This window comes from Rhinatrema bivittatum, chromosome 16 (assembly GCF_901001135.1).
Source record: "Rhinatrema bivittatum chromosome 16, aRhiBiv1.1, whole genome shotgun sequence".
NCBI lineage: Eukaryota > Metazoa > Chordata > Amphibia > Gymnophiona > Rhinatrematidae > Rhinatrema > Rhinatrema bivittatum.
The window spans coordinates 40,955,747-40,982,303 of record NC_042630.1 but is presented as its reverse complement, the minus strand read 5'-3'; the positions used below and the strand labels follow the sequence as shown (position 1 = coordinate 40,982,303).

At 42.2% G+C, this 26,557-nt stretch overlaps 1 protein-coding gene across 1 annotated transcript in view; it reads left to right on the top strand.

Annotated features, from left to right (window-relative positions):
- The window catches only part of LOC115077500 (vomeronasal type-2 receptor 26-like), a 173,436-nt gene that overhangs the window by 105,128 nt on the left and 41,751 nt on the right, over window positions 1-26,557 (top strand). Inside the window, exon 2 of the mRNA XM_029579791.1 lies at window positions 19,016-19,148. Coding sequence (XP_029435651.1) covers window positions 19,016-19,148 — 133 coding nt within the window. The remainder of the gene's footprint in view (window positions 1-19,015; window positions 19,149-26,557) is intronic.

The following is a 26,557-nucleotide window of genomic DNA, read 5'->3' as shown; positions in this document are numbered from 1 at the left end:
ACTTGTGAAACTTGGAAGACTCAGACGAAGACTAGAGGAACTTGGAAGACTTGGAAGAAGATTCATGTAACTTTGAAGACTATTAATGGTACGGGAATTAGACTCAGGTTCACGATGGAACTCAGTACCTAGGGCATTGCACCTCAGCACACCCTACACAGCGCCCTCTGGGCTGGTCATGGACCATGTTGTCCCGCTGTGCGCCATACACAACCTGCCGCAGGTTGGTCACAGACCATGCAGGGAGAGGGACAGGTTCAGGACTAAATCAAGGATGAGGACAGGAGTCAGGTCATCCATTGGAGTGAGGAAGAAGACTTAGAGCAAGGAACAAGGTTTGTAACTCTTCTGGCTGGACAATCCACAAGACCGGAATTAGAAAATCAGAGCATTGGAATGACGGTGGTCTCCAAGGAATAGAACCAGAGAAGATGGACTTGGGATAAATAGATCCACTGACTGAAGTATCCATCAGACCAGAACCCATGTATCGGAATGAAGATGGACTCCGTGGACACAATCCAATGAAGGGGGCTTGGAGATAGGCCTTGTGCCAGAAAGCAGCGTACAAAGTCCCCCATGGGCTGGTCATGGACCACGATGCTGGCATACCTGGAGGAAGGACCAGGAAGAATCTGGAAGGCTGGCCAAGGAATGGAGACAGGAATATCAGCGACTTGATTGAAGATTCAGATGAGACAGTGAAACTGAAGACCAGGACCAGGAACAGACGAGAGACCAGGAACATGAAACACGCAATGTGAAGGAGCTCTGATGAGGGACACAGAAATCAGGTATATGGAATCAGAACAAGAATATCAGGAACATCCAACGAAGGCAAAGAGACCTAGAAGAAGCAAAGCTGGAACAGAGAAGACTTCTGGAGAGCAGCGCTGGGAGAAAGACTCTAGGAGCAACCAACTCCTTGCGAAGGCCACAAGGAACTAGCGAAGAGCCCTTTTGTAGGGCTGAAGACAAGAAGAGATGATGACATCATCAGTTGGGACACTGGCACTTTAAATATTGAAGAGAGATGTGCCTAGGCAGGAACTGGTGCAGGACAGAGGCGGCAGCATTGGCAGTGCCCTTGCCATGAAGAAGGCAATATTGGCAGTGTTCCCAGGGGCAGCAGCGATGGTGGCTCCCAGCTGCAAGGGAGAAAATGTCGATGGCACATGGGCTGCGAAGATGACATCAGCAGTGACGCCCGGGCCGCAAGAAGCTGGTGGCAGTGACGGCAGCCCTGCCACAAGGAAGCTGCATCGGCAGCACCTGTAGATGAGGTGAGAGGCTGCTCGCTGATGGGGCCCACGAGTGGCATTATAACAGATAATATGAAATTTTCCATTTTAATTCTTTATTCCTTTCTGGATCGTTACTAACATTATATTTCATTTTTTAACTGCTGCTGCACACTGAGTTGGGGATCTCAAAATATTGTCCACAAGGATTCCAAGCTTCTTTCATTGAATTGTTACTTCAAATACAGAACCTGGCATTATGTACCTATAGTTGGGATTATTTTGCTGTATGTGGATTTCTTTGCACTTCTCTGCCATTCAGATGCCCATCTCCCAATCCTGCAATGTCTTTCTGCACACACAGGGAATGGGGGAAGGGGAAAAGAGTTTTCACATGTCTGTCACCCCACTTGCATCCCTGCACCCCACCAGTTACCCCCCATTATCCCACTCACACACTATACCACCTAAACCATCACCCCCACAAATACACAACTCCTGCATACACACCCTTCCTCCCCCACACACAGTTACGCCATCCTTTAGAAACACAGGAGTGAGAAGAGGGTGAAAGAGTGCCCCTACACACACACAAACACACACACACACACACACACACCTACACCCTTCCCATCTAGGTGACCAACTGGCCTGTTTTGGACCAGACAGCCCAGTTTTCCAGCCCATTGTACAGTGTCTGGTTACAAGGACATGTTAAAAGCCCTTTAAATCAGGGCTCACCCAGTCATCACCATTTCGTGCTGGGCTCCCATCACCTGCAAGATTAGAGCAGGGGCTTGCTCAACCAGTGCCTACAGGGCTTGAGCAGGAGCTCGCTCATCCAGCGCTAGGTCTCCTTTTCAATGCTTGAGCCGGAGCTCGCCCAGCCAGCACCGCCTCCACCTGGGCTCGAGCCAGAGCTCGCCCACCTCGCGCTACCTCATCCCAGAGCTGAAGACCGCTCGCAAGTCCTGGGGGAAAAAAAAGGCTGCACCTTCAAACAGGACAGGCCAATCACAGGAGAGTCGCAGTGCTGATGGCACCGCACTGCGACAGTAGAAAAAAGCCCTTTAAATCAGGGCTCACCCAGTCGGCGCTGTGCACTGGGTGTCGCATGCACAAAGGGGCAGGCCCCTTTGTGCACCCCTTTGTGCGTCCACAGAGTACAGCAGGATCATTGGAATACAGCACCCTAACAATCTACAGAATCTCTGGTTAGCCTTTTCCACAAAATTCCTAATATATACATGAAAGCACAATCAAGACAACTACAACCTGCACTTCATCCCAGCGCAACCCAAGCATCTGAAAAAGCAAAATGGATACTTGTAGTGCCGAAGGGAAAGAAGAAGCATGTCAGACAGGATTCTTACGGAGCCAGCATCCTCTGATGATCATCTGATCTCAGTCTGAGGATGTTGTTTTTATTATATCGAGTTACAGAATTCCACAGCAACTACTATACAGTATATGATTGGCTAATACGTCCTACGTGCTGATGCATGTTGCCTGCGTGCATGCCTACGTTGCTATGGCTACAATCTCTCATGCTGTGCCGGTTTCTATCTAGGGCAGAGGCTAAAAGCTTAAGAAATGCAGACTTTGTGTCTGTACAGGACGAGATTATGCAAACTCAGCAAGAAGTGTTAATGTAGGCCTTTCAGTGAGGAGTGCTGATGCAGGCCCTTCAGCCTCTGTGGTTTGCCAACAGAAGAGAAAACGTTTGCATAGCAACAATACTATTACTCTCCAAATGGAAAACAAACTTCATAATGAGCACAGAAGCCTTAAGAAGAAAAAAATTGAGTACAACCAAGCAAATATTACCTATAGGAATTTAAAAACATACACCAAATGCATGATCCTATCCTTCATACTTTTAAACACACAATCAATAGTAAAAAAAAAAATGCCCATCCTCACAGACCTATTTTATTTATTTATTTAAATTAATTTATATACCGGAGGTTCCTGTATAATATACATATCACCCCGGTTCACAAAGAACAGTAACTATCGCTACAAATAGCGGTTTACATAGAACAGAATAAAAGAAGTTTTACATTGAACAAAAACAAAGTAATAAGTTTTACATTGAAGTCAGCATGTGTAAATTTCTGATTAACAAAGGAAGAAAAAAATAGATCTGAATAACTCGTTGTGGGCTTGAAAAGACTTTTCTTCGTGTTCTTGGCTCTAGGGGAAAGCTTGTTTGAAAAGCCAAGTCTTAAGTTTCCCTTTAAATGTAGAGTGGCATGGTTCTAAACGAAGGTCTGGAGGGAGCGAGTTCCAAAGTGAAGGGCCTGCTGTGGATAATGCACGTTTCCTCAGAACGGATTTCACAGGTTGTGTGATTAGTCTGTTCTGATAGGCGCTTCTGGTTGGTTTCACAGATGTGTGTAATTGAATTTGGAATGTTAGGTTGAGAGGTGCGATGTTGTGTAAGGCCTTATGTATCATCATTAAAGACTTGAACTGGATCCTGTATTTAATTGGAAGCCAGTGGATTTTATTGTGATTACAGAAACCTGGATAAAAAACACTGACAATGTACTAATTAATCAAATAGATGATCCAACATACAACACCATCTCGATCCCCAGATTAAAAATAAATGGAGGAGGTCTCATGTTAATAAGCAAAAAAAGCTTGCAGATGAAACTAATCACTTCCAAGATTTCTACACCGTTTGAAATTGCACTTTTTGAGTCAACAAATTTACAAATATGCCTAGTATTCTGTCCACCTAATTCATTAAATAGAAACTGCTCTCCAGTAATAGAATTCTTCATAGCCAACCTAACGCTCAACAAGCCAATCATTATAATGGGAGATTTCAACCTACACATAGACATCCACCCCCTCACAAACACATGCAAAACAATCATGGAGGCACTAACAACAATGGGTCTAGAACAAATCATCGAGGGACCAACACACAAAGCAGGACACATGCTTGACCTAATTTTTATCAACATGGACACCTGGAAGACCCACCAAACCAACACAACTGAAATCCCGTGGTCAGACCACACCCTCATACAAACCTCACTTACCTACAACACGAAACCCAACAAAAATGAAAACAACAACATTGGAACCTTCATATACCACCCCCCCCCCCCCTTTGACATTGAAACATTACAACAAAATCTACAAGAAGAACTCAAGAACATCGACTTTACAAATACAGAAACAGCCACAAACTCATGGATAAACATCACCAAAGATATTGCTGACAAATTAAACCCCACCGTCATAAAGTCAATAAAAAAGCCAAAACACCCAAACATCTGGTACAGCGAGAGAATAAGAGCAGCAAAATGAGAACTAAGAAAAAAAGAGCGAGACTGGCGCAGGAACAAAACGGATCCACTGCTAAATGCCTACCAAACATTTCTAGCAAGCTATAAAAAACTAATACATAATGCAAAAAAAGAATTATATTCGAAAAAAATTTGTAAACACTACCATAACCCAAAAATGCTGTTCAATATTGTACTAACACTCACAAAACCTCCAAATCAATTAAAAACTACCTTCAGCACCACCACTAATAATGACTTTGCGTAATATTTCACTGATAAAATAAAAAATCTAATAAACCCTCTCTTCAATTCCTGCAAGTCTGCATTTCATGAGGGATTCTTATGTGATGGTTAATGTGGCCACATACAGTTGCTATGACTTGGCTGAGACAGCAAGAACAAGAGGTTTGGGACTTTCCCCTGTCAATCCCGACTGTTGTTTGGAAAGAGCCAGTTGCCACAAAAAGCAGGGTGCACAACGGTTTGATAAGGTCTGGTATGTTTGGGACATTCCATGACTGGATAGAGATCCCCTTTGAGTTATTGATATAATTCCATGATAGCCTTGAGAGCTGAGGCATTACCTGGTAAACACTTGCTCCTCCGGCATGCCCAGCAATACGGTTCATGGATGAAAGATGAACTCCCTATACTGCTGGTGTGCCCTCCTGCATGGCAAGCCCTGCCGTATGCCAGGTCACTCCACTGGTGGGGCTAGCGATTCTGGCTCCTACCTTGCTTGCTGTAGTTGCTTTTGTAGTTGTTTTGTTGTTGTTGTTGAGCAGCCTGAAGCAGCCAGTATCCCACTATTAGTACACTTCCCCCTAACATTGTAACTCAGGAAGGCAGTTAAGCAGGGCTGTATAGGTGTGTCTGAGGAAAGCCTCTTTTATTGCATGCAATAATAGCTGCGATAATAGTGCAATCTGTAATAACAGCCACTGTTGCACAATAAAAAATGTTTTCCCCATATCACCAAAGAAAAGGTGCTATTTCCCATGTTAAATCCCTCATTATTGTGCTTTATTTTACCTCTAAAAGCAATAGGAGTCCCTCATTTGCATAATTTTCTAGGTTTTGAATACTCATTATTTTTGCATACTAACGCGTGATCCAATAAAAATTGCATGCTTATTGAGGGTTAGACTTCTTTTATCACGTGGTGCGGCTCTAATGCGATGATGAATGACCCTGAAAGACGATAACTTTAAAAGCGGCACATGGTCACACATGTACCCACATATGCCAGCTCATGAACAAAGATGCAGCCATTTTATAACATTCGCACGTGTGTGCGTGCATGGCACAGAATAAACTGAACACACTTACATGTGCGCACAATTTTATATGGACGCGCACATGTGCGTACAAATTCTGCCTTTACCGTGTAAGTGGGAGGACTTTAATAGAAATTATTTACCAATCCTGCCTCAGCTGTTAGACTTTCAATATTCCTTTTTTCAAATTCTTTTCATCTTTCACATGATTTATCTGAATTAGTATGTTCAGCAAATATTTGCTGCAGATATTAGAACAGAAAAGAGAGTTTTGTTCTCTTTTTGGCTGATGATCGCCTACTCCTAGCATACCCCACTGCTTCTTCATCTCTCCTCTGAATCTTCTTTTTCCTCTTCCTTTAACCTACCAACGCTAGAGATGAGCGTAGGCTCTAGGCAGCTGTTGCTCTGTCTTCTCAGCCAACTTTGCCTCTCTTGCAGGTTCCCCATCTGTTCATCTATGAAGGGAGCTTATAGCATTCCTGATCTCATGCTCTTGTCATCATCACTGCTACCAGTGCTTGCCCCAGGTCTTTCTGGAGGATGAATAGCCTTCTCTCTTCTTACCACAATACCATATCTGCCTCAAGCTGTAAGGGACATGCTGAAATATATAAACAGAGATGACTAATGGGGAGGGGATTTTAGTGTAGTAGTGTTTGCATGCCTTAGTGTGGACACACAGACAGCAGACCAGTCAGCCAATTTTGTCACAAACAAAGCACCATTTATCATTTCATCAGTCTTATTAACTGGATCCCATATCTCTCTACAAAACAGCCAAAACAGTGAGAAATTAAAGCAATCTCTCTCTTGCGCTCTCTCTCCCTCTCTCTGTCTCTCTTTCTCTCTCTCTCTCTCTATATATATATGAAATAATAAGCACATGATACTAAATAGACTCAATAAACTGTCATTCTGATTTTTTTATTCAAAGAAAGCAGGCGGACTCTGTAGGTAACTGTGGTATACAAATAGTCCATGAACTATAAGAACAGATAATCTCACTGACTTTATCTTTCCTGGAACCACTGATGCAATGTCAGCTAAACTGGTAGCTTTAACCTGATTATATGCACTACTTTGCTTTTACAGAGATTACAGATTTTCTCATGCAATTAGATGGCATTCCAAAATATAAGTGTAAGTGAATGACTCTAACACAGATGTGGGCAATTCTGGCCTTTGAGAACTGCAAGCAGTTCTGGTTTTCAGGATATTGTTATTAAATATGCATGAAACATTTGTATGCAATTGAGGCAATGTGTATGCAAATCTCTCTCATGCATATGCATTAGAGATACCCTGAAAACCCTACTGGTTTGCAGCCCTTGAGGACTGAAACTGTTCACCCCCTACTCTAAAAGCATACTTTCAGTTCTCCTGTAAATTTTGTTTTTGAATTTGTTTTTCTTTCATGCTAAGTTTTGAAGCAAGAAAGCTGAGAATCTCTGCCTCTTCTAATCGATAGCGAACATAGGAATAATTGAGCAAATCGGTCACTGCTCAAAGTATTCGTAGTTTTAAATTAAACTTAACAAAAGCAATGAAATAGAATCAAGACATGCAGCTCCCAGCTGGGATAGGCTGGTTGAAAAAAGTGCTGAATCATGATCGGTCCTGCTCTGCCTTCTTCCATACCCAATTGTCCTCACTCTGTCTGCCTTGGAGTATACAAAGGGGCAGATTTTAAAAGCCCTACGTGCGTAAATCCAGCTGGATTTACGTGCACAGGGGGGTTATGTATGCTGAGCCTATTTTGCATAGGCCTGGTGACACGTGCAAGCCCTGGGACGTGCGTATGTCCCAGGGCCTGAAAAAAGGGGTGGGGCGGGGGCGTTCCGGGGCAGGGTGGGGGCATGGCCAGAGGCCTTTGTAGGCCTTCATAGAGGCAGGCGCAACATGTAAAACAAAGGTGAGGGGGGTTTAGGTAGGGCTGGGGGGGTGAGTTAGCTAGGGGAAGGGAGGGGAAGGTGGGGGGGCGGAAGGAAAATTCCATCCAAGGCCACTGCAATTTCGGAGTGGCCTCGGAGGGAACGGGGAAGCCATCGGGGCTCTCCTAGGGCACGGCGTGCACAAGGTGCACTAGTGTGCACTCCCTTGCGCGCGCCGACTCTGGATTTTATAACAAAAAGTCCCTTCCCATAGTGAGGGATCCTTCCTCTAAATGTTTGATGGTTTCCACCAACTTCTCACATGACTATGATAATAGCTGGTTCATCCATTATCCTCCTAACAGCAAGTAACCTAATTGGTTATATTGAAACCAATGTGAACCCTCATAAGTAAGCCAGCATCCATCCTGCTTCACGTTCTTCCAGCTCTCTCCCAACAAGCACCATACTGCACCCAGCCAGTGTCATCTCAGCAAGCTCTCAACAAGCATCCATCCTGCAAGCATTCAGCAAGCAACCATCCTGCAAGCATTCAGCTAACAACCATCCTGCAAGCATTCAGCAAGCAACCATCCTGAGCAAACAACACTCAAGCAACAGCAAAACAACTACCTCTCAGCACTCTACATTAAAACAAAAGACTCACAAAGACTGCCTTCGCCCCTCGGTCCATCAACAGCACTAACGCAGCACCACTACAACACAAGCACTACACGCTAAAATGTTCCCCACCTTCCCAATACCTATTTTACAACACAGCCTGTCAGCAATAGGAAAACCGAACAGATCATTCATACTACAACACAAACGACAGGCGCTACACCGAAACCTTAAATCATTCACCCCAATTTTGATAACACCCATCACCCAACTCTTAGGCCTCACTGTATTCTCACTTTCACTATTCAATGCACAATCTCTGTCCAAGAAATCTCTAATCCTCAACGACTATCTCCTTGATACCAAACCAGATATATGTGCTATAACAGAAACATGGCTCAAACCCACGGACACAGCAATTATAAACCAACTTCCCACATCAAACTACGACATCTTCTCCATCCCCCGACTGAAAAAAAGAGGAGGAGGACTCCTATTTGCATCAAAAAAAGACCTCGGGTTCATCCAGCACCCATACAACTCAGACTCTAAACTAGAAATGGGTCTCTTCACCTCGGAACAACTACAAATCCTACTCGTCTACGCCCCTCCGGGCCTCCTTGAGACAGACCCCTCCCCCTTAGTAGAGGAAATCACAACCCTCATCAAACTGGACGCTCCAGCAATTATCCTAGGAGATTTTAATCTGCATGTGGACAATCCTACCCCATCATCCAGCTGTGAATCCTTTCTCTCTGCCCTCTCAGCCCTGGGTTTCAAACAACTAGTTACCAAACCCACACACAAAGCAGGCCACACGCTGGATCTTATCTTTATTAACCCAGGCATCAAACATTCTTCACGCCTCAAAAGCAAGAAGGTCCCTTGGTCTGATCACTCACTTATCTCAACCGCATTCTCATTGAACAAACCCTCCACCTCCAAAGGGCCCTCACCATCTTTCCCATACAGAAGATCCTGCTCTACAGAAGACCTCAGCTCCCACCTAGCCTCTCAACTTCCATCCATTGATCTCTCAAACCCGAACACAGCTCTCCGCTCTTGGAAAGCCATCACAGATTCCATAGCCGACAAGCTATGTCCGCTAGCAACCAAAAAATCACTCCCAAACGCCTCCAAAAGACAACCATGGTTCACGGAAGAACTAAGAAAGCTAAAACAAAATCTAAGACAGAAAGAGAGCGACTGGCGCAAATCCCCAAGCACCAATACACGATCCATCTACAAAGCCACCCTCCATCAATACAAGTCAACTACCTCTAAATCCAAAAGGGACTACTATGCATCCAAGATTCACCACTTAATCTTCGACGCAAAAGCCCTCTTCGCCTATGTCTCCAATCTCACCCAAATCATCCCACAGGAGATTCCCAACGACCTAGCACAACCCAAAGCTGAAGAACTGGCTCTTCATTTTCACAACAAAGTCAACAGCCTTCTAACTCATCTGCCTTCTAATCCCACCGACCCTGCTCTTTACCAGTCTCTTCAACAATCATCCCTCAACAACAATGGTCTGGAAACACTTGAACCCATCTCTATCTTAGAGATACAAACTCTTATAAGAAGAATGAAACCTTCCTCCCATCCTTTGGATACTATCCCCACCAAACTGCTCCTGGCCATCCCTGACTCCATCGCTAAAACCTTGTCGGACATCATAAACTGCTCACTCTCCCAAGGACTATATCCTGACGACCTCAAATTGGCCTCCATCAAACCTCTACTCAAGAAACCCAACTTGGATCCTAAAGACCCCAACAACTTCCGTCCTATCGCCAATCTCCCATTCATAGCCAAGATTCTAGAAAAAGTTGTCAATACTCAACTCTCCGAATACATAGAAGAAAACAAAATCCTATTCCAATCACAATACGGATTTCGCAAGTCACTGAACACAGAATCCCTCCTCATCTCCATGTCTGACTTCATATTAATGGGCCTTGACAAAGGCCAATCCTTCCTCTTAATTCTACTGGACCTATCAGCCGCCTTTGATACGGTCAATCATTCCATTCTCACTTCCATTCTGGCTTCTATAGGTATCTCAGGCACAGCTCTCTCATGGTTTAAATCTTTTCTCTCCAACAGAGGCTTCAAGGTTAAGATACAGAACAAAGAATCTTCACGAATGGACGCATCCATAGGTGTCCCCCAGGGCTCCTCACTGTCACCTACACTCTTTAACATTTATCTTTTACCTATCTGCCAACTCCTCTCCAACCTTAACCTCAAACATTTCCTCTACGCCGACGACATCCAGATCGTGATACCCATTAAAGAATCTTACACAAAAACATTGGTTCACTGGGAAAACTGTCTCTTCGAAATTAAACATCTCCTGGCTAACCTAAACCTAGTTTTAAACTCCTCTAAAACAGAACTGCTTCTCATCTCCCCAGATAATAATGCCATCTCTAATCCTCCAACTATCCCAACTACTACACAGGTGAGAGATCTAGGAGTATTAATTGATAACCGGATGAACCTTAAAGCTTACATCAACAGAACCACCAAGGACTGTTTCCACAAACTCCAAGTTCTGAAAAGAATTAGACCACTCTTCCACACTCAGGACTTCAGAACCATTCTACAAGCTATCATTTTTTCTAAGATCGATTACTGTAACTCTATCCTTCTGGGCCTACCTTCCTCCTATACTAGACCCCTCCAGATGTTACAAAACGCTGCGGCAAGATTACTGACAAACTCCAGGAGGAGGGACCATATATCTCCAATCCTAAAAGATCTCCACTGGTTGCCTGTTCACTTTAGAATCCTCTACAAATCTCTTTCCATAATATACAAAACCATCCATCAACACACCCCACTCGACTTACAAGTCCCATTCCAAATTTATAACTCCTCCAGACCAACAAGAGACACACTCAGAGGATCTCTTCAAGTGCCCCCAGCCAAAACTACCAAACACATTACCTTGAGAGATCGGGCCTTTTCAACAGCCGGCCCCCTTCTATGGAACTCCATCCCACCGGACCTTAGACAGGAGCCCAGCCTCCCAACCTTCAGGAAGAGACTTAAGACCTGGCTGTTTAAAAAAGCTTTCCCGGACACCGATTAATTCTATTCAGCCAGATTCTACCACTTCCACATGTAAAAATGTTATTACTAATGTAAATACCTATACCTAATGTTATTCTCTTTCTTTTCTTCTCTCCTCCCAGTTCTATTACCTTGTTATTTGTAACTGCTTCCTTCTACACAAATAGGTTATTGAATTGTTTACTGTACACCCCTGTTATATGTAAACCGGCATGATGTGTTTGCAACATGAATGCCGGTATATAAAAATTTTAAATAAATAAATAAATAAATGTGCATGGCTGCGCCTGCATGTTATAAAATCGGGCATACATTTGTACACGCCGGGTTGCACGCACAAATGTATGCCCACGCGTATCTTTTAAAATCCGGCCCAAAATGCATTGCTTTTCTTCCCCCATAGATTTTAATGAGACTAGAAAAAATGAGACTTAGAGGTTTTAGGATTATTCTGGTTCTGCACCCATTTCATTTGTTTTCATGTCAGACTTTACCATTCATATCGAAACAAATACACTTCACTAGAAGGTGCTAGTCATAAGATCAGAGGGCAAAGTATTATAGAACTAAATAATTTGTTATCCACAAAAGTGTTTTTTCTACATTGACTTATTTTTTTCTGGTGTATCAAACACATACATAAAGTCAAGAATTACTGTCATTGTCCTTCTTAGCAGGTATACTGCTGAGATTAGCATTGTGGCTTTGGTTAAAATAATAAACTTTTCAAAAGATATATTATAAACAACCTATAATTAATATTAAGTATAGAACTGAGAAGAAGATTGCCCAAGAGGATTTCCTTTGGATGAGCAGGGCTCTATAAAGGTCACAGCTGAGGGATATTTTCTAGAAATAGGAAATTCATCTCATCTGCAGCATGTCTGTGTCAGAGTCCACCTGCATGTGATTATAAGATACTTGGAAAATAAAGAATATTTTCAAACATAATGGAAAGATATGATTGACAGGGGTAGCCAAGAAAGCTGCAATCTCTCCTACCAAACTTGTGAATTACTGATGGGGCTGAAAGAGTAAAGGTTTCTCTTTGTGTAATATCATATAATCTGAAAGATGGTGACCTATAGGGCACTCAGCTTGCTTTTGTGTACTGCTATCATTTGTAAGGCCACCAAAAATCAATGTACACTGGAACATGATTACTCAGTAGAAAGATATGACCAAAAAGGAGACATCATAATTGGGGGTATTGTAATTGTTAAAAGTTTTTATCCAAATAAACCCCCAACTTTCAAGGCTCCTTGGCAACTCAGAGGACAGCTGAGGTAATTAACTTCATAATGTAATTGCTAAGAAACATATAGGAGTTTAAATTTGTTTGGTCATTGACATGAACAATGGATTTAATTTTGACCTGTAAGAAGGCTCTCTAGGTGCAAGTGCCTTTCCTTAAAGTTTATGCTTTCCTGCCAGTATTCTAAGGGATAATTTGGCTTGAACATTGGCCTGAAGAGTTACCATGCACCGCATGGTTTGCAACTTGTATTTTATTAATGTGCTAAAATTAGCTTCAGAAATATGTAAACAATGCAACAGAGCATGAAAAAGCAGATGAGTAGCCTAGTTGTTAAAGCAGAGGGCTGAATGCCAGGAAAACCAGGGTTCAAATTGTGCATCTCCCACTTGCCTCAGTTATACTAATTGTATATCCTCTTGGGCAGGGAGCTATCGACTCTTCCTGACTATAAATTTTATTGAGCGTTCAGCAGTACTAATCAGGTCCTTATTCTCACTGAATTGCTTTTCTTGACTAAAGTCAATGAAACAAAATATGTACATCCTTAATATAAAGGTAATGAATAAATATAAATATTAAAACAAGATTAAATATGTTTGTAATGGAATAGACTTAGTTATTGGGTACTTGCCAGGTTCTTATGGCCTGGATTGGCCTCTGTTGGAAACAGGATGCTGGGCTTGATGGACCCTTGGTCTGACCCAGTATGGCATGTTCTTATGTTCTTAATAATATAGACATAGCTCCAAGTTCCTTCCCTGCTGATAAATATCTGAACCATAAACAAAAGTTGAATACAAAATTCAAGAAAGATTTTTAAGAAAAAACTTGAATAATTTATTTCATTTGGCTCCTCAGCTCTTTATATTCTGGGTTCCTCCTCCTGTGTCAGGCACAAGTGGCAATCCAAAGGCAGTAATCATCACTAATCTATTAGGTACCAATATTTGCCTGGAGGAAAGCCTATTCAGGAAATAGCTGTAAGCAGTTTGGATGATATTTCCCATTTTCATATACTATGTGTGATGTTTCACTCAGTCTCTACACAATCTACGAGTTTTCCCACTTGGGAATCCTTCAATGAATTGAAACAAGTAGGAAGTATATGAAAGTGAGAATCTATAAAGCCATGAAAAGACAGTAATCCTGCAAGATATTTAGAAAAGCACCTGTTTGCATTCAGGTAGATTAATCTAGTATTTAATAGATTAACTCTTACAGTATACACATCATTTCAAAAGGATTTAAGAATGTTTGCGAATCACGCACATATCTGAGCTTGTGGCTAGTGAAATAGAGTTTTTAATTTGTTAGCCATAACGTAGACTGAATTCTTGCTCACATTGTTTTATTTTCTGCTGTATATCCTCTGTTATTGCAGGATTTGAAATCTCTATATTTTTAATCTAGCTAGTGCTATTAGAATCCTAGGTAGTGTGTATTGAAATAACTGTGGACTGGATTCTTCAAACTTCTGTAAATAAAGCAGAAATATTGTGTATTAACATCCGCAATAAAAAATTTGGTGTGGTTAGGGAAATTACTGATATACCACATTGCACAGGTAAGTTTTGCAACTCATAACATGCTTGGGGTGGACAACTGACCAGGTTTTGGACCAGACAGTCCAGTTTTACAGCCAGGTGAACAGTGTCCAGTTACAAGAGTAACCGAACACTGTAAAACCCGGTCAAGCAAAGCCAGGGTCAATCAGTGGTGAGAACCTGAAGCCGCTCCAATCACCTGCCCTCTCTGTTCTGGTGCAGTCGCAGGAGAGACAGAGACATGGGCTCAGGGCTGCCTGCAAAGAGCACTGGGCCCTTCACCTGCCATCGTTCCTTTTCATTTGAAGCACGAGTGCCCTGCAAACCCCCTGGCCTGCTGTTCCTTCCCTTTCCTGCTGTTCTCAATTGTCTGCAAGGCAGCTTCTGCCTCTGTGCTGCCTACTCGTCCTTGTGAGGCTCGGCTCTCCTCTTCAACTCCTGTTCCTGCAGCACAGTGACTCCCACGGCCATGGCGCAGAATTGCCGCTGATTCATGCCTGTGATTTCCTTAGTTTGGCGCAGTTGGACAGCACAACTCACTCCAAGTTAAAGGCAAGTAAATTTGTTGCACCTCACGCACTGCTCGGTTACACAGCCTGTTGCTTCCTTCCTATGAATTCTGGGCTGGCCTAGACATCTCAGGGTCCGATGCAAAAGTTGTGCTGAAAGCGGGCTCTGTGTGTTCAGCACCCGGTTTCATAAGGCACCCTCAGGCACAACTCTCCTGGGGTGCGGTGCAATATTTAAATTAGGGCTCGTGCGGTCTAGGAGGCACTAGGGGCATTTGCGCGCACCTAGTGCCTCCTTGACAGTGCAAGCGGGAGAGAGGTCCGCTGAAGGTGGCTGTCTGCTGGTTAAGAAAATGGATGCTGAATTTATCAGCGTCCCGTTTCCCTAACGAGCACACATGCAGGGATTAGGAAAATGGACGCTGAGAAATTCAGCATCCATTCTCCAAATCTGACTAGGGGCACCAGAAGGAGTTAATAAATCAATATTAAAGTGTCGGGCACTTAATATTAAATTATTCACTCCTTCACTTATTGCCAATTGGTCCCTTTACTGTCACATGCCAGTGAAAGGACCAATCACCTTTCAGAAGCCTGTCCTGAAAGGGGATTGGTCTTTTCACTGACAAATGTGTTATTTATTTATTTATTTATTTATTTGCATTTCTTATATACCGGCATTCGCGATGGTAGTCGCATCATGCTGGTTTACAATTAACAGGGTTTGACAAAAGAAGAAATACTTAGCAACATTAACATGTGATAGAAGAGGAAATAGCAGTTACAATAAAACAGGGACATAATGCAACTTGGAATGTAAAGAAAGCGATAGAGAAAATTAACAATGAGGTAAAAGAAACAACAATGTAATAAACCTGCCAGTTTAAAAGAGAAAGAGCATTAAGGAGTTGCCGAATTTGTTGATGTTATAGAGGTGCTAATCCCCTTATTGCAAAAGGAGATTAGTTAGCGCCTCAAAACCTGCATCCAACTGCGGGTTATACAGTGCGCTGGGCTAAGATCACTGTATTACATCGGCCCCTAAGTGAGGCGACCCTATAAAAATAAAGCTGCACTGCTGCTGTACTTGTACAATTTGTATCCTGCTTCAAAAAATAAAGGTGACTTGTGTTGCAGGCTGCTGCTAGTTAATTTATTCACTCTCTGCCTGCTTCCCTCTCCTTCTGTGTCTCAGTCCCACGCTGGCAGCGTCCATGGTCTACACTCACCCCTTCCTCCCTCTTTCAGGTCTCATTTACATCAGTCTTTGTCCTGGTTACCATTGTCAGAGACGCCAAGAAACACAGAGAGTGAAAGATTATGTGTCAGGGTGTGTGTAGGTGAGAAAGCATGTGTGTGTGTGTGAGGGAGAGAGCATGTGTCAGGGTGTCTAAAAATAAGAAAGCATGTGTGAGGGGGGAGAGAGTGTGTGACTGTGTGATAGAGAGGGAATGTTTATGGGAGCATGTAAGTGTGAAGGTTTATGTATATGAAATGGAGAAGGAGGTTTCTACAGCCCTCCACCTCACCTCCTGAACCTCCCACCTCCCACCTCCCACCAATAATCTATGACAATCTCAGTGTCACTGGAAATCAAAAATTCCCCAAGTGGAAAGCAGAGAGTTTTTAAAATCCTAATTAGTTTTAATTATTGGGTATTATTTGATATGTTTGCTAATTTTAAATATTTTAGTGGTTTTTTGACAATTAAAAAAAAAAATTATACGAGTTTTTAATTTAGATGTGTATTTGTCAGCTGTTTTGACATATATAAGTGTGTATTTTGCACAACATGGGAGAAAATGCATTCTGTTTCTCTTTCTCCAGTGTCGCATTGTGTACAAAGTCTATCTTCTTGGGGTTTCCAGTTTAGTTTGTGTCTGCATCTTTCTATTCCTAGTCTGTTATTGGTTACGCTGTATTTAGTGATGCTCTGCCTGGTTATTTATGCATGTATGACTGAAGTGAGGTTTTCTGCTGGAATGCATTTTCTATGTAGGGATCTGTAGCATTCCGTCTTGTTCTGTTCTCCAATTAGCTTTCCCCTATAGGAGGAGGAATTCTAGTGCATGTTGCAATATTTGCTTTCTTGTCTTTTCATATGCCAGGTTATAGTTGTTTGAGGGCAGGTTTGCTACATAGGTGATGAGTGGGCTTTTTCCATGGTTTGTGTTACTTCACAGAGACCTTGGCAGTGGACAGTGTTTGTATCCCTGTTATTGAGTTGATACCAGAATTTGAAAAAAATCGCCCGAACCGCAGGAAAACTAATATTCTGTGGCGGGCCGATGGTTCGGCCGATGCACATCTCTACTTAACAGTATCAAAAATAAATAAATTAAAGGAAAACATAAAGAAAATTTTGCTGGGCCACTTATATCTTTTTCTGCCATCATTTAGTATGTCAATACTGTACCATGAATGTCCTTTTTCCTGTAAAATATGTTATTATTAATGCATAATTTTTGATTGTGTACAGAGAGGCCCTTTAATTTATATACAGATGCAGTCCTTAAATTGTTTCCGGGCAGGATCTAAAATTTATACAAATGAGCGGAATATTTTTCCTCGTCTGTGGAAATGTTGGCAACCCTAGTTACGTGTCATTTTAGGCATCATTTATTTTTTATTTAACAGTTTTATATATCGAAGTTCTGGTAACAGAGTTACTAATCATTTTGGTTTACATTACAACAATTGAATTGACAGTATATAGAATAATGTCTTACAATGAACAAGGTAAATTGAACTTGGAAAAAATAAATAATAATAACTTAAATGAACAAGGAGAGTATAATTTAAATACAATATATTTTGAGGAAAAGTGAACATAATTGCTGGTACTGATTTTGTTGAGACTGAAGTCGGCGGTCATGGAGATTCAAAGCTTGGTTGTTGTGATTAAGAGAATGCTTGGTTGAACAACCAGGTCTTGAGTCTCTTTTTAAAGGTGGGTGTCGATTGTTCAATTCTAAGGTCAGGAGGGAGTGAGTTCCAAAGTTTAGGGCCAGCGGTGTCATTTTATGCATAATGTGTTATTTTATTTGTTTATATATACTGAATTCCTGTGGCTGCCTCTTTGAGGGTTTGACAGGTATGGGAGAGAGAGGAGAGGAGGTGAGTTCTTAATATGAGTTTAATGGAGGTTATTTGCTATTTCTGAGTGGGTTGTTCTCTTTTGACTTCTCATCTATTTACCTTTACTTTTGTCTCTTTTCTTTATTTGTGTGTGGAACTTTCTCTTAGTTTGTCTTCTTTGACAGTTTGTCTTTGTGAGGTGGGTGGGGGAGTTTTGGAGGAGTGAGGACTGGAGTAGTGTGGAGTAATGGAGGAGTGTGGCAGATTGTGGATTGGTGGAGGAGTGAGGAGCTGGAGAGGATGGATTGTGGAAGGCATGGGAAGAGAGAAAGGAGAGGCATGAGGACAGCAGGAGGGAGGAGAGAAGGAGTGAGGAGGAGGGCAGGAGTGGTGGAAGAAGGATGAATAGGAGTAGGGACAGGAGATAGGGAGGAGGGATGGCATAGGAGGAGACAGAAGGGGGAAGAGTATAGACAGATGAGAGTTGTGGGAGGAGCACAGCAGATGCTATACAGTTAGACAGAGAGGCAGGTGGGAAATGACAGGGCAGGTGCAGAAAAGGGGTCGAAGTGATAGAAGCGGGGAGTGGGAGTAAGAGTGAGAACAAAGAAAGTGACACTTCTCCGGAACAGGAAGTTCCATCCTGATCATCCGGCAGCCAGGCAGCAGGTCAGCCTTGTCTTTGCACATTCAAGTTCAGCATTGAGGACAATGAGATGCTCATCTCCGTGGTCCTCAAGAATTACAACATGCTGCTTGGGAACTATACAGTGAAGACAACCAGGGTAGCCAAGGGCCAGATATGGCACACCATTGCCCAGGTCATATCCCAGCGCAGTGGAATAAAGAAGAACAAAGAGTAGGTGGACCACTGCTACCACAACATAAAGTCCCATCTGCAAAACAAGGTGGTGATCCACAACAGATATCAGTACCAGACATTAGGAGGAGATCCTTACCTGAAAGTCCACATGTCTATGGAGAAGCATCTCATTCAATGGCTGTACCAGACATGTTCAAAGTGATGGATGAGGCCATACTCATGATGCAAGCTGGGGTTGGTAAGTTCATGTCACCTGTAAATGTCAAGTCTGCTATAGATGTCCACATATTTTAGCATGAGATACTCAAATTGATTGATGCAAAGTGCACATATTATGCCAAATGGTACATGTGCACATCTTAGTGTTCATATGTATGTTTTCTTATTTGTTTCTACAGCTCTCACCCAGAAAAACAACAGTCCCAGTTGTGAAGCTCATGGAACCATCAGTGCTGCACCAGCTCTCAGAGCAGCTGTGCAATTTGATGCTCAGATCCAGTGCAGTGAGGAAGACAAGGAGCAGCAGCAACAGTCACCAGAACAACACTAGCTATGCCACTCCTTGGATGATCTCTACAACTCAACACCAGCCTAAACCTCTACAGCTTGATGCCATGGCGCAAATCCGGCCAGTCCCCATTTGCCTCCAGGATGCCACATCACCGGTGAGATGCACCAGAAACCTAGCCAGCTCATCCTACCAGCCCTGACATGCCAGCATTGGAGCCACAGACAGTGCCACAGTTACCAGCAATCACAGTACCTGAAGCACCAGCAGCACTGGAGCGTATAGTCCAGGACACACCCGACCATATCGAGAGGAGACAAGGGCTCCACCTGCACCATATACAGGCATAGATGGTGAGGTTGAGGAGGGCTCAAATCAGGCACAGACAGCAGTCCTTACACAGGGCCTAACCATCATCTCCAACCCCATCAACAATTTGGCATGAGTGATAACCCAACTAAGTCAATGAATACTAGAGCCTATACCTTTACCATCCCCATGCTTCTGTGATCCACTCCATGCAGCAGTCTCCAGCTCTCAGGAAAGCCCAAGGGTAGGCCCCTAAAAGATATGCCATCCCCAACCAGCCAAAAGCTCAGGTGAGGAAATGACCCATGATGCACCAAGTTGTAAAGGGTCAAAAGTTTCACTCAAAGATAGCTTGTACAAACAAGCCAGGCTGGTACTCTGTACAGAGTTCCTGTACTGGCTAGATGGAAGATACCTGCTAGGCCTGTCCTGACAACAGAGTTCCTCTGCCAGCTAGATGAAAGACGCCTAGTAGGCTTGTCCTGACTACAGTGTTCCTGTGCTGGTTAGATGAAAGATGCCTGCTGGGCATCTACAAAGTTCCTGTGCCAGTTAGATGCAATAAGACTGCAGTTAGATGGAATAAGACTGCAAAGCAGACAAACTACAGAGTTCTAGTGCCCAATTTGCTGATATGGATAGTCTACCATCTGCCTGTGTTGTCCTGCTGCTTACTTAGTATGCCCTCCTGCCTCCTTGATGCAGTCTCCAGTCACAGTTCTGTTGGTGTCTCTTCTCACCATAACATATTACTGCCTTCATACTGCTATCTTATCTCCTGTGGTTGCTGCCTCCATGTTGCTATGTCATCTTCTGGGGCTCCAACCTACATGCTGCGCTATCCAGTCCTGATCCTGCTGCCTGGTACATGAACTTTTCTCACACACACAACACTTCTCTCAAATTGTTAGCGCAGTGGTATCAGCCGTATCAATGACCACAGAAATAAAAACTAAAATGTGTACACCATGGGTGAAACAGATTTTTTTTTGCTCATTTGTTGGACCTCATACGTGGGCATCTTGTAATGATAAGTAGCATAAAAGTTAATGCGCCAAAAAGTATAATCATAGGTCAAGAAATGAAATTTTTCTTTGCTTCAGTGCAAAACTTTAGCCCAATCATATACATCATGCAAAAGTTCTCTTCTGTTGTTCTATTGTTCAAAATTTCAGAAGATTTTACTTAGCTTAATAGTTTGGTAGCGCGAAGAAATGCCATATTTCCATCGTGTAAGAGGCTCAGATTATTGAAACCCGACATGGACCGTGTTTCGGCTATGCCTTTGTCAAGAGGCCGAAATATGCTGCAAATAATAACAAACAAAGGTTACAAACCAAGGGTCTACATTTATGATACTTGCAAATCATATCCAGCGATATGGAACCAACATGTTATGAATGGCTTTTCTTGCTGACCTGCCGGTAGTGCGTTTCCTCACCGGAGGGGCCTCACTCGCACCACTTTTTAAAAGAACCACAGTCAATGCAAAAATGCCACGAAGTCAGCCGTTGACATCAGTAGTTGCTATTGATGAACAAGACCTTTAAATGATGGAATACCATTCCACGGACACATTTAGGCCATTAGGTTGTACAGTGTTTCCCATTTGAGTACACTCTTTCAACATGGACTGTCTGGGCCTTCTCTTGAACTTTTCTGCAATGGTTTAGTCTTTCCACCTTGAGTGCATTCTTTCAACATGGACTGTCTGGGCCTTTGCTTGCTATCAATACTTGTGATAGCAATCAAATCTTAGCAACTACAGACCAGTCTCCAACTTACCCCTAATAGCCAAATTAATTGAAAAATCAGTTCAAAAACAACTATCAAACCACCTTGAAAATAACAACATACTATACCCAGCACAACATGGATTCCGCAAACACTACAGTACTGAAACTTTGCTATTAGCTCTATCAGACAATATCTTAAGAGGATTCGATTCAGGAACACACTACATTCTGGTTCTATTAGATCTCTCCGTAGCATTTGACACTGTAAACCACAGAATACTAATCAATAGACTGAAAGAAATAGGACTCACTAATAAAACAATGAAATTGTTTGAGTCATACTTAAACAATAGATGTTTCCAGGTACAAATCAAAAATGCACTTTCAGACAAAGTCACACTGGCTCACAGGGATCAGCCCTATCTGCAACACTCTTTAACATTTACCTCCTCCTAGTATGTCATTTACTAGCAGGACTGGGAATCATTCACTTCATTTACACAGATGATATACAATTACTGTTACCCATTCCAAACACCATCGAAGAAACAAACTAGCCAATATGTATCTAGAAATAATCAAACAGCTCCTAAACCAGATGGAACTGGTAATAAACATTGAAAAACTGAATTCTTACACATTGAACGTAAAAACACACACCACACACAACCAACATTCACAATCAAAAATATTCAAACCACTGAGTTAGCAATAAAAGTTAGGAATCTAGGAGTAATAATTGACCCTGAGCTAAACATGAAACAACACATCTCACAGAAAATAAAAGAAAGTTATGCAAAACTAATGATCCTGAGAAGACTAAAATTTCTACTAACGATTAACAATTTTCATACAGTTCTACCAGCAATGATATTTGCAAGCACAGATTATTGTAACTCCCTGCTTTTAGGACTACCTCAATCTACAATTCGGCCTCTGCAAATATTGCAAAATTCCGCAGCCAGAGTTTTCACAGGCAAAAAAAAGAGTGACCACATTACAGGAACACTTGCTGACCTCCACTGGCTTCCAATTGAACAAAGAATATACTATAAGGCACTTTGTATAATCCATAAACTAATCCACGATGAAAAAGCCGACTGGTTTAACATGGTACTGCGCATGCACGTACCACAAAGAAACCTGAGATCTGCAAATAAAGCTCTACTAACTGTGCCCTCTGTCAAATCAGCACATCTCACGCAAGTAAGGGAAAGAGCACTGTCACTTGCTTGTCTCTTACTATGGAACACCATGCCACTCGAAATAAAACTACAGAGAAATCTGAAATTATTCAAAACTAATTTGAAAACCTGGCTTTTTAAACAAGCATTTTATAAAGATAAAGAGAAGGAGAAAAATAGTTGATAGATAAGGATGCATTAAGCTAGAAGTTATTAGTAACCTACATAAGCATATTAATGTTAAAATAAACCCGCCTAATTTGTTCCTAACAATCAGGATTAATTTACACACTTAGTTTATTATTTTAAATTGTTACCGTACTATGATGGCACATGATTAATTTGTAATCTATACCACCCATATTTCTCTTTATCGTGCCCTTCTGTAAACCGTTGTGATGGTTATTTAACTTAATGACGGAATAGAAAAGTTTTTAAATAAAATAAATAAAAATAAACATCAGCTCTAACATTATAACTGTACTGTAGAAATTAGGTTTCCACTTCCACATTCAAGGTTCTTTACAGTAATAATGATTTTGTAAAAGGATAAGATCATAATACTTTATTTATTTATTTATTTATTAATAGATTCTTAAATTTATACTGAGGTACGTATAGCTATACATCACCTCGGTTTACAGTGAAACAATAATTTAGCAACCAGCTTTACATATAACAGTTTGAACACAGTAAAACATTTATCTTGTGCTATTTGATATCTTGTCCTGAAGCTGGTTGCCAGTTTGTGTGGCCTCTCTGTCTTCTGCTGGGGGACTTGGGGGTTCTTCAGGTAGATCTGGAATGACATCTACTAGGATGACATTCCGTATAGCTAGATTATGGAATATACAGCAGAGCAGCACTATCTCAGCAACTGTGGGTGAGGCATACATTAAAGCTCTCCCTGTTTTGTCTAAACAGCAAAATCTACTTTTGAGAAATTTGAAGGTGCCTTCTGTGATATAGTGGCTAGAACATAAGGCCTTATTATACCTCATCTCATCTGGCATGTTTGAAAAGTGACGTGTGTGAGAAGCCAATTCCTGCAACCATAGCTGGAATCTCCTGAACCAAAGAGTCAATGGCAATGACAGCATCACATAAACTCCCATGACTTTGTTATATCACTGCCAATCCACAACATTCTATTAGACACTACAAGTGAAGCTCTAGTTTGCTGTAAGGCATGCAAAACTATTTCCAGACCCTTAGTCAATGCCGTCTTTTAAGGAAACACTATATGTATGCTATAGCACTTTGTTATGCTGTGTCAGATCTTCAGGAATGCAAAATATGTATCTGGGGTGCATAGAAAATGTGTACATTTCACTTACAAGCAAGCAATCTCTACCTAGTTCTAGCACTCCAGTAACACTAAAGCTGCATTTCACAGCTGACAGACGTCATTGTATAAAGACAGCAACCTCGTTCTATGATTGCTTATGTCCCTGGCTATTAAGCAGTATGTCCTCCACATTTGTCAGACATGACACACTGAAAAAGATTTTCCCAAAAGGCTACTTCCACAGCTTTCATTGAACTCATACAACCCCTGTATGGTGAAGACAAACTGTGCCTGACATCCCAGCTGTCAGAGCTGAAGCACAGCAGATAGGATACTGATATGAGCACCATTAACCGAGGGTTGATAGAGTATTAACAGGGCACACCTGACCTGGAAGTCGCTGCACTGTGCTCGCAAAATGATTTGGGTAGACAAGTGATTTTTCAAACGCTCCGAGATAGAGGATTTGAGCGGCCACTTGTTTTAAGGTGACCAGTTGAAAGTCTATAGTGCTTGGTCATATACTGACCTTAGTGGAAAGTGCTTTGTAGGGACACATAAAATTAGTAAGCTTCTACAGCATGGAGAGAGAAAGCTGGGCCCTGGCACTATGGCTTGTTGTCCTAACTGCATAAGCCATTTGTCATGTAACTGATGCAGTCACATCCCTGACAGCCCTTCATGTCAGTGCGATTTGCTGTAAACAAATAGTTGGAGATGGACTATAGAAAGAAGCTCTTACCTTTGAGCCAACTGTCATCACAGAGGCTGTCTTCAAAATTTTCAAACAGGCTAGATTGCCTGAGTTTCAAGTATTCTGAACAGCTCTCGGGTACCTGAAGACCACATCAAGGATGTGCATTTGAGCGTCACAGACCACTTGCACATTGATGGAGTAGATAAGCTATCTGTTGCGGTAGATCTCCTCACTGCCATGGGGGAGGATAATGGCTCCCAGAACATTTGGAAATTTGGCAATGTATAAAATCCTCTCTTCATGTCCAGCAAATCCTATCTTTCATGAGGGAATCTTATGCAACGATTAATGTGGCTGCATGTAGCTGTTATGACTGGAAAAGAGAATGGGGAAAAACATTTGTGACATTCCCATGATATCCCTGACTGTTGTTTGGAAGGATCGTGATGCTATAAAATGCAGGACACGCAATAATTTGGTGAGGCTTGGTGTAGCAGGGGACTTTTCTGTGACATGATCCAGGTCCCCTTTGGCATTTAAAGCAATGTGGTTCATGGTGAAAGATGTGCTCCCTGTACCATCTGCATGCCTTCCTACTTGTAAAATCATGCCTTGGGCCATGGCACTCCACCAGTGGGGCTTGCAGCTCTGGTTCTGGTGCAGGTACTTCCCTAGCAGGCACTGGAACCTCCCTTGCCTGTTGTAGTGATTGTTGATATTGTTGTTGTTGAGCAGTCTGAAGCTACCAGTATTCTATTACTAGTATTCGTCCCCCTAACATTATAGATTTTGGAAGTCAAGGCAGCTAATAAAAGCTGTTTTTATTGGGCCAGCAGAACTATGCAGTGTGTCTGAGAGAAGGCCTCATTTTATTGCATATGATAATAGCCACAATCCTCCATAACAGCCCCTATGACAAATAAAAAATGTGTTATTTTCCACATTAAATCCCACATAATTATAAATTATTTTACTATGAAATGCAAAAGGAGACCCTCATTTACATAATTTTCTAGGATTTTGCATACTCATTATTATATTTACATACTAGTGAATGAAATGATAAACATTGCACATCTATTGTGCATTAGACCCCATTTATTATGCCATAAGGCCCTAACATGGCTTGATGAATGATCCTATATGTTTATAATTTATAGAACAAAGGGCTGGAATCTGCAGGAGATTTGTTCCCTCCCACCCTGCCCCACACCCACCCACCCCTAGGGTGTTTTCTTCCTAAATAGTTCTTCTAAGGACTTGGCTATGTGAATAAAACCTAAGTACCAATTTAACAACTTGTATATTAGTCACTATTAGCAGAATGGCTTTTATTCACTGTAACATTTGTTTTGCTTATTTCCCATGGTCTACCATTTGGAGACGTAAGGGTTGTCCAATTTCTTTTCAGTTGTCTACAATGAAAAAACAGGTGATTTATTTGAAAGAGGAATTATTAAAGTTTCAAAAAAGCTCCCCTATCTTGATACAACCATAATATATTATCCAGTTTCCACATAAGATTCAGAATCCCAAGAAGAAATTGTTTACAGTGGGACAGCACCATTAATCACGAATCCCACTCCCATGGAAAAGTCAGATGTCTAGGATTCAGAAACCCAGAAATAAATGGATTTCTGTGGGCTCTGGCAAAATAAGACACTCTCCACTCAAGTACCCTTACATAATACCTATTTTGTATTGAATAATGAACAAGATACAGCAATGGATCAAATCAGGGAATACTAGAGATGTGAATCGTGTGATCGATCGTCTTAACGATCGATTTCGGCTGGGGGGGGAGGGAATCGGATCGTCGCGGTTTTGTTTTTTAAAATATCGTGTAAATCGTAAATCGAGGGAGGGCGGGAAAACCGGCACACTAAAACATCCCTAAAACCCACCCCGACCCTTTAAAATAAATCCTCCACCCTCCCGAAACCCCCCCCCAAAAATACCTTAAATTACCTGGGGTCCAGTGGGGGGGGGGTCCCGGTGTGATCTTTTACTCTCGGGCCTGCGGTGCGTTGTAGAAATGGCGCCGGCGCTACCATTGACCTGTCATATGACAGGGGCCTCCTGACCCCCCCAAGCTGGCCAAAAGTCCCTGGGGGTCCAGCGGGCGTCCGGGAGCGATCTCCTACGCTCCTGATGTCATTTTGCTGTACAAAATGGCGCCAGTCATACGCCGTATGGCCGGAGCCATTTTGTACGGCAA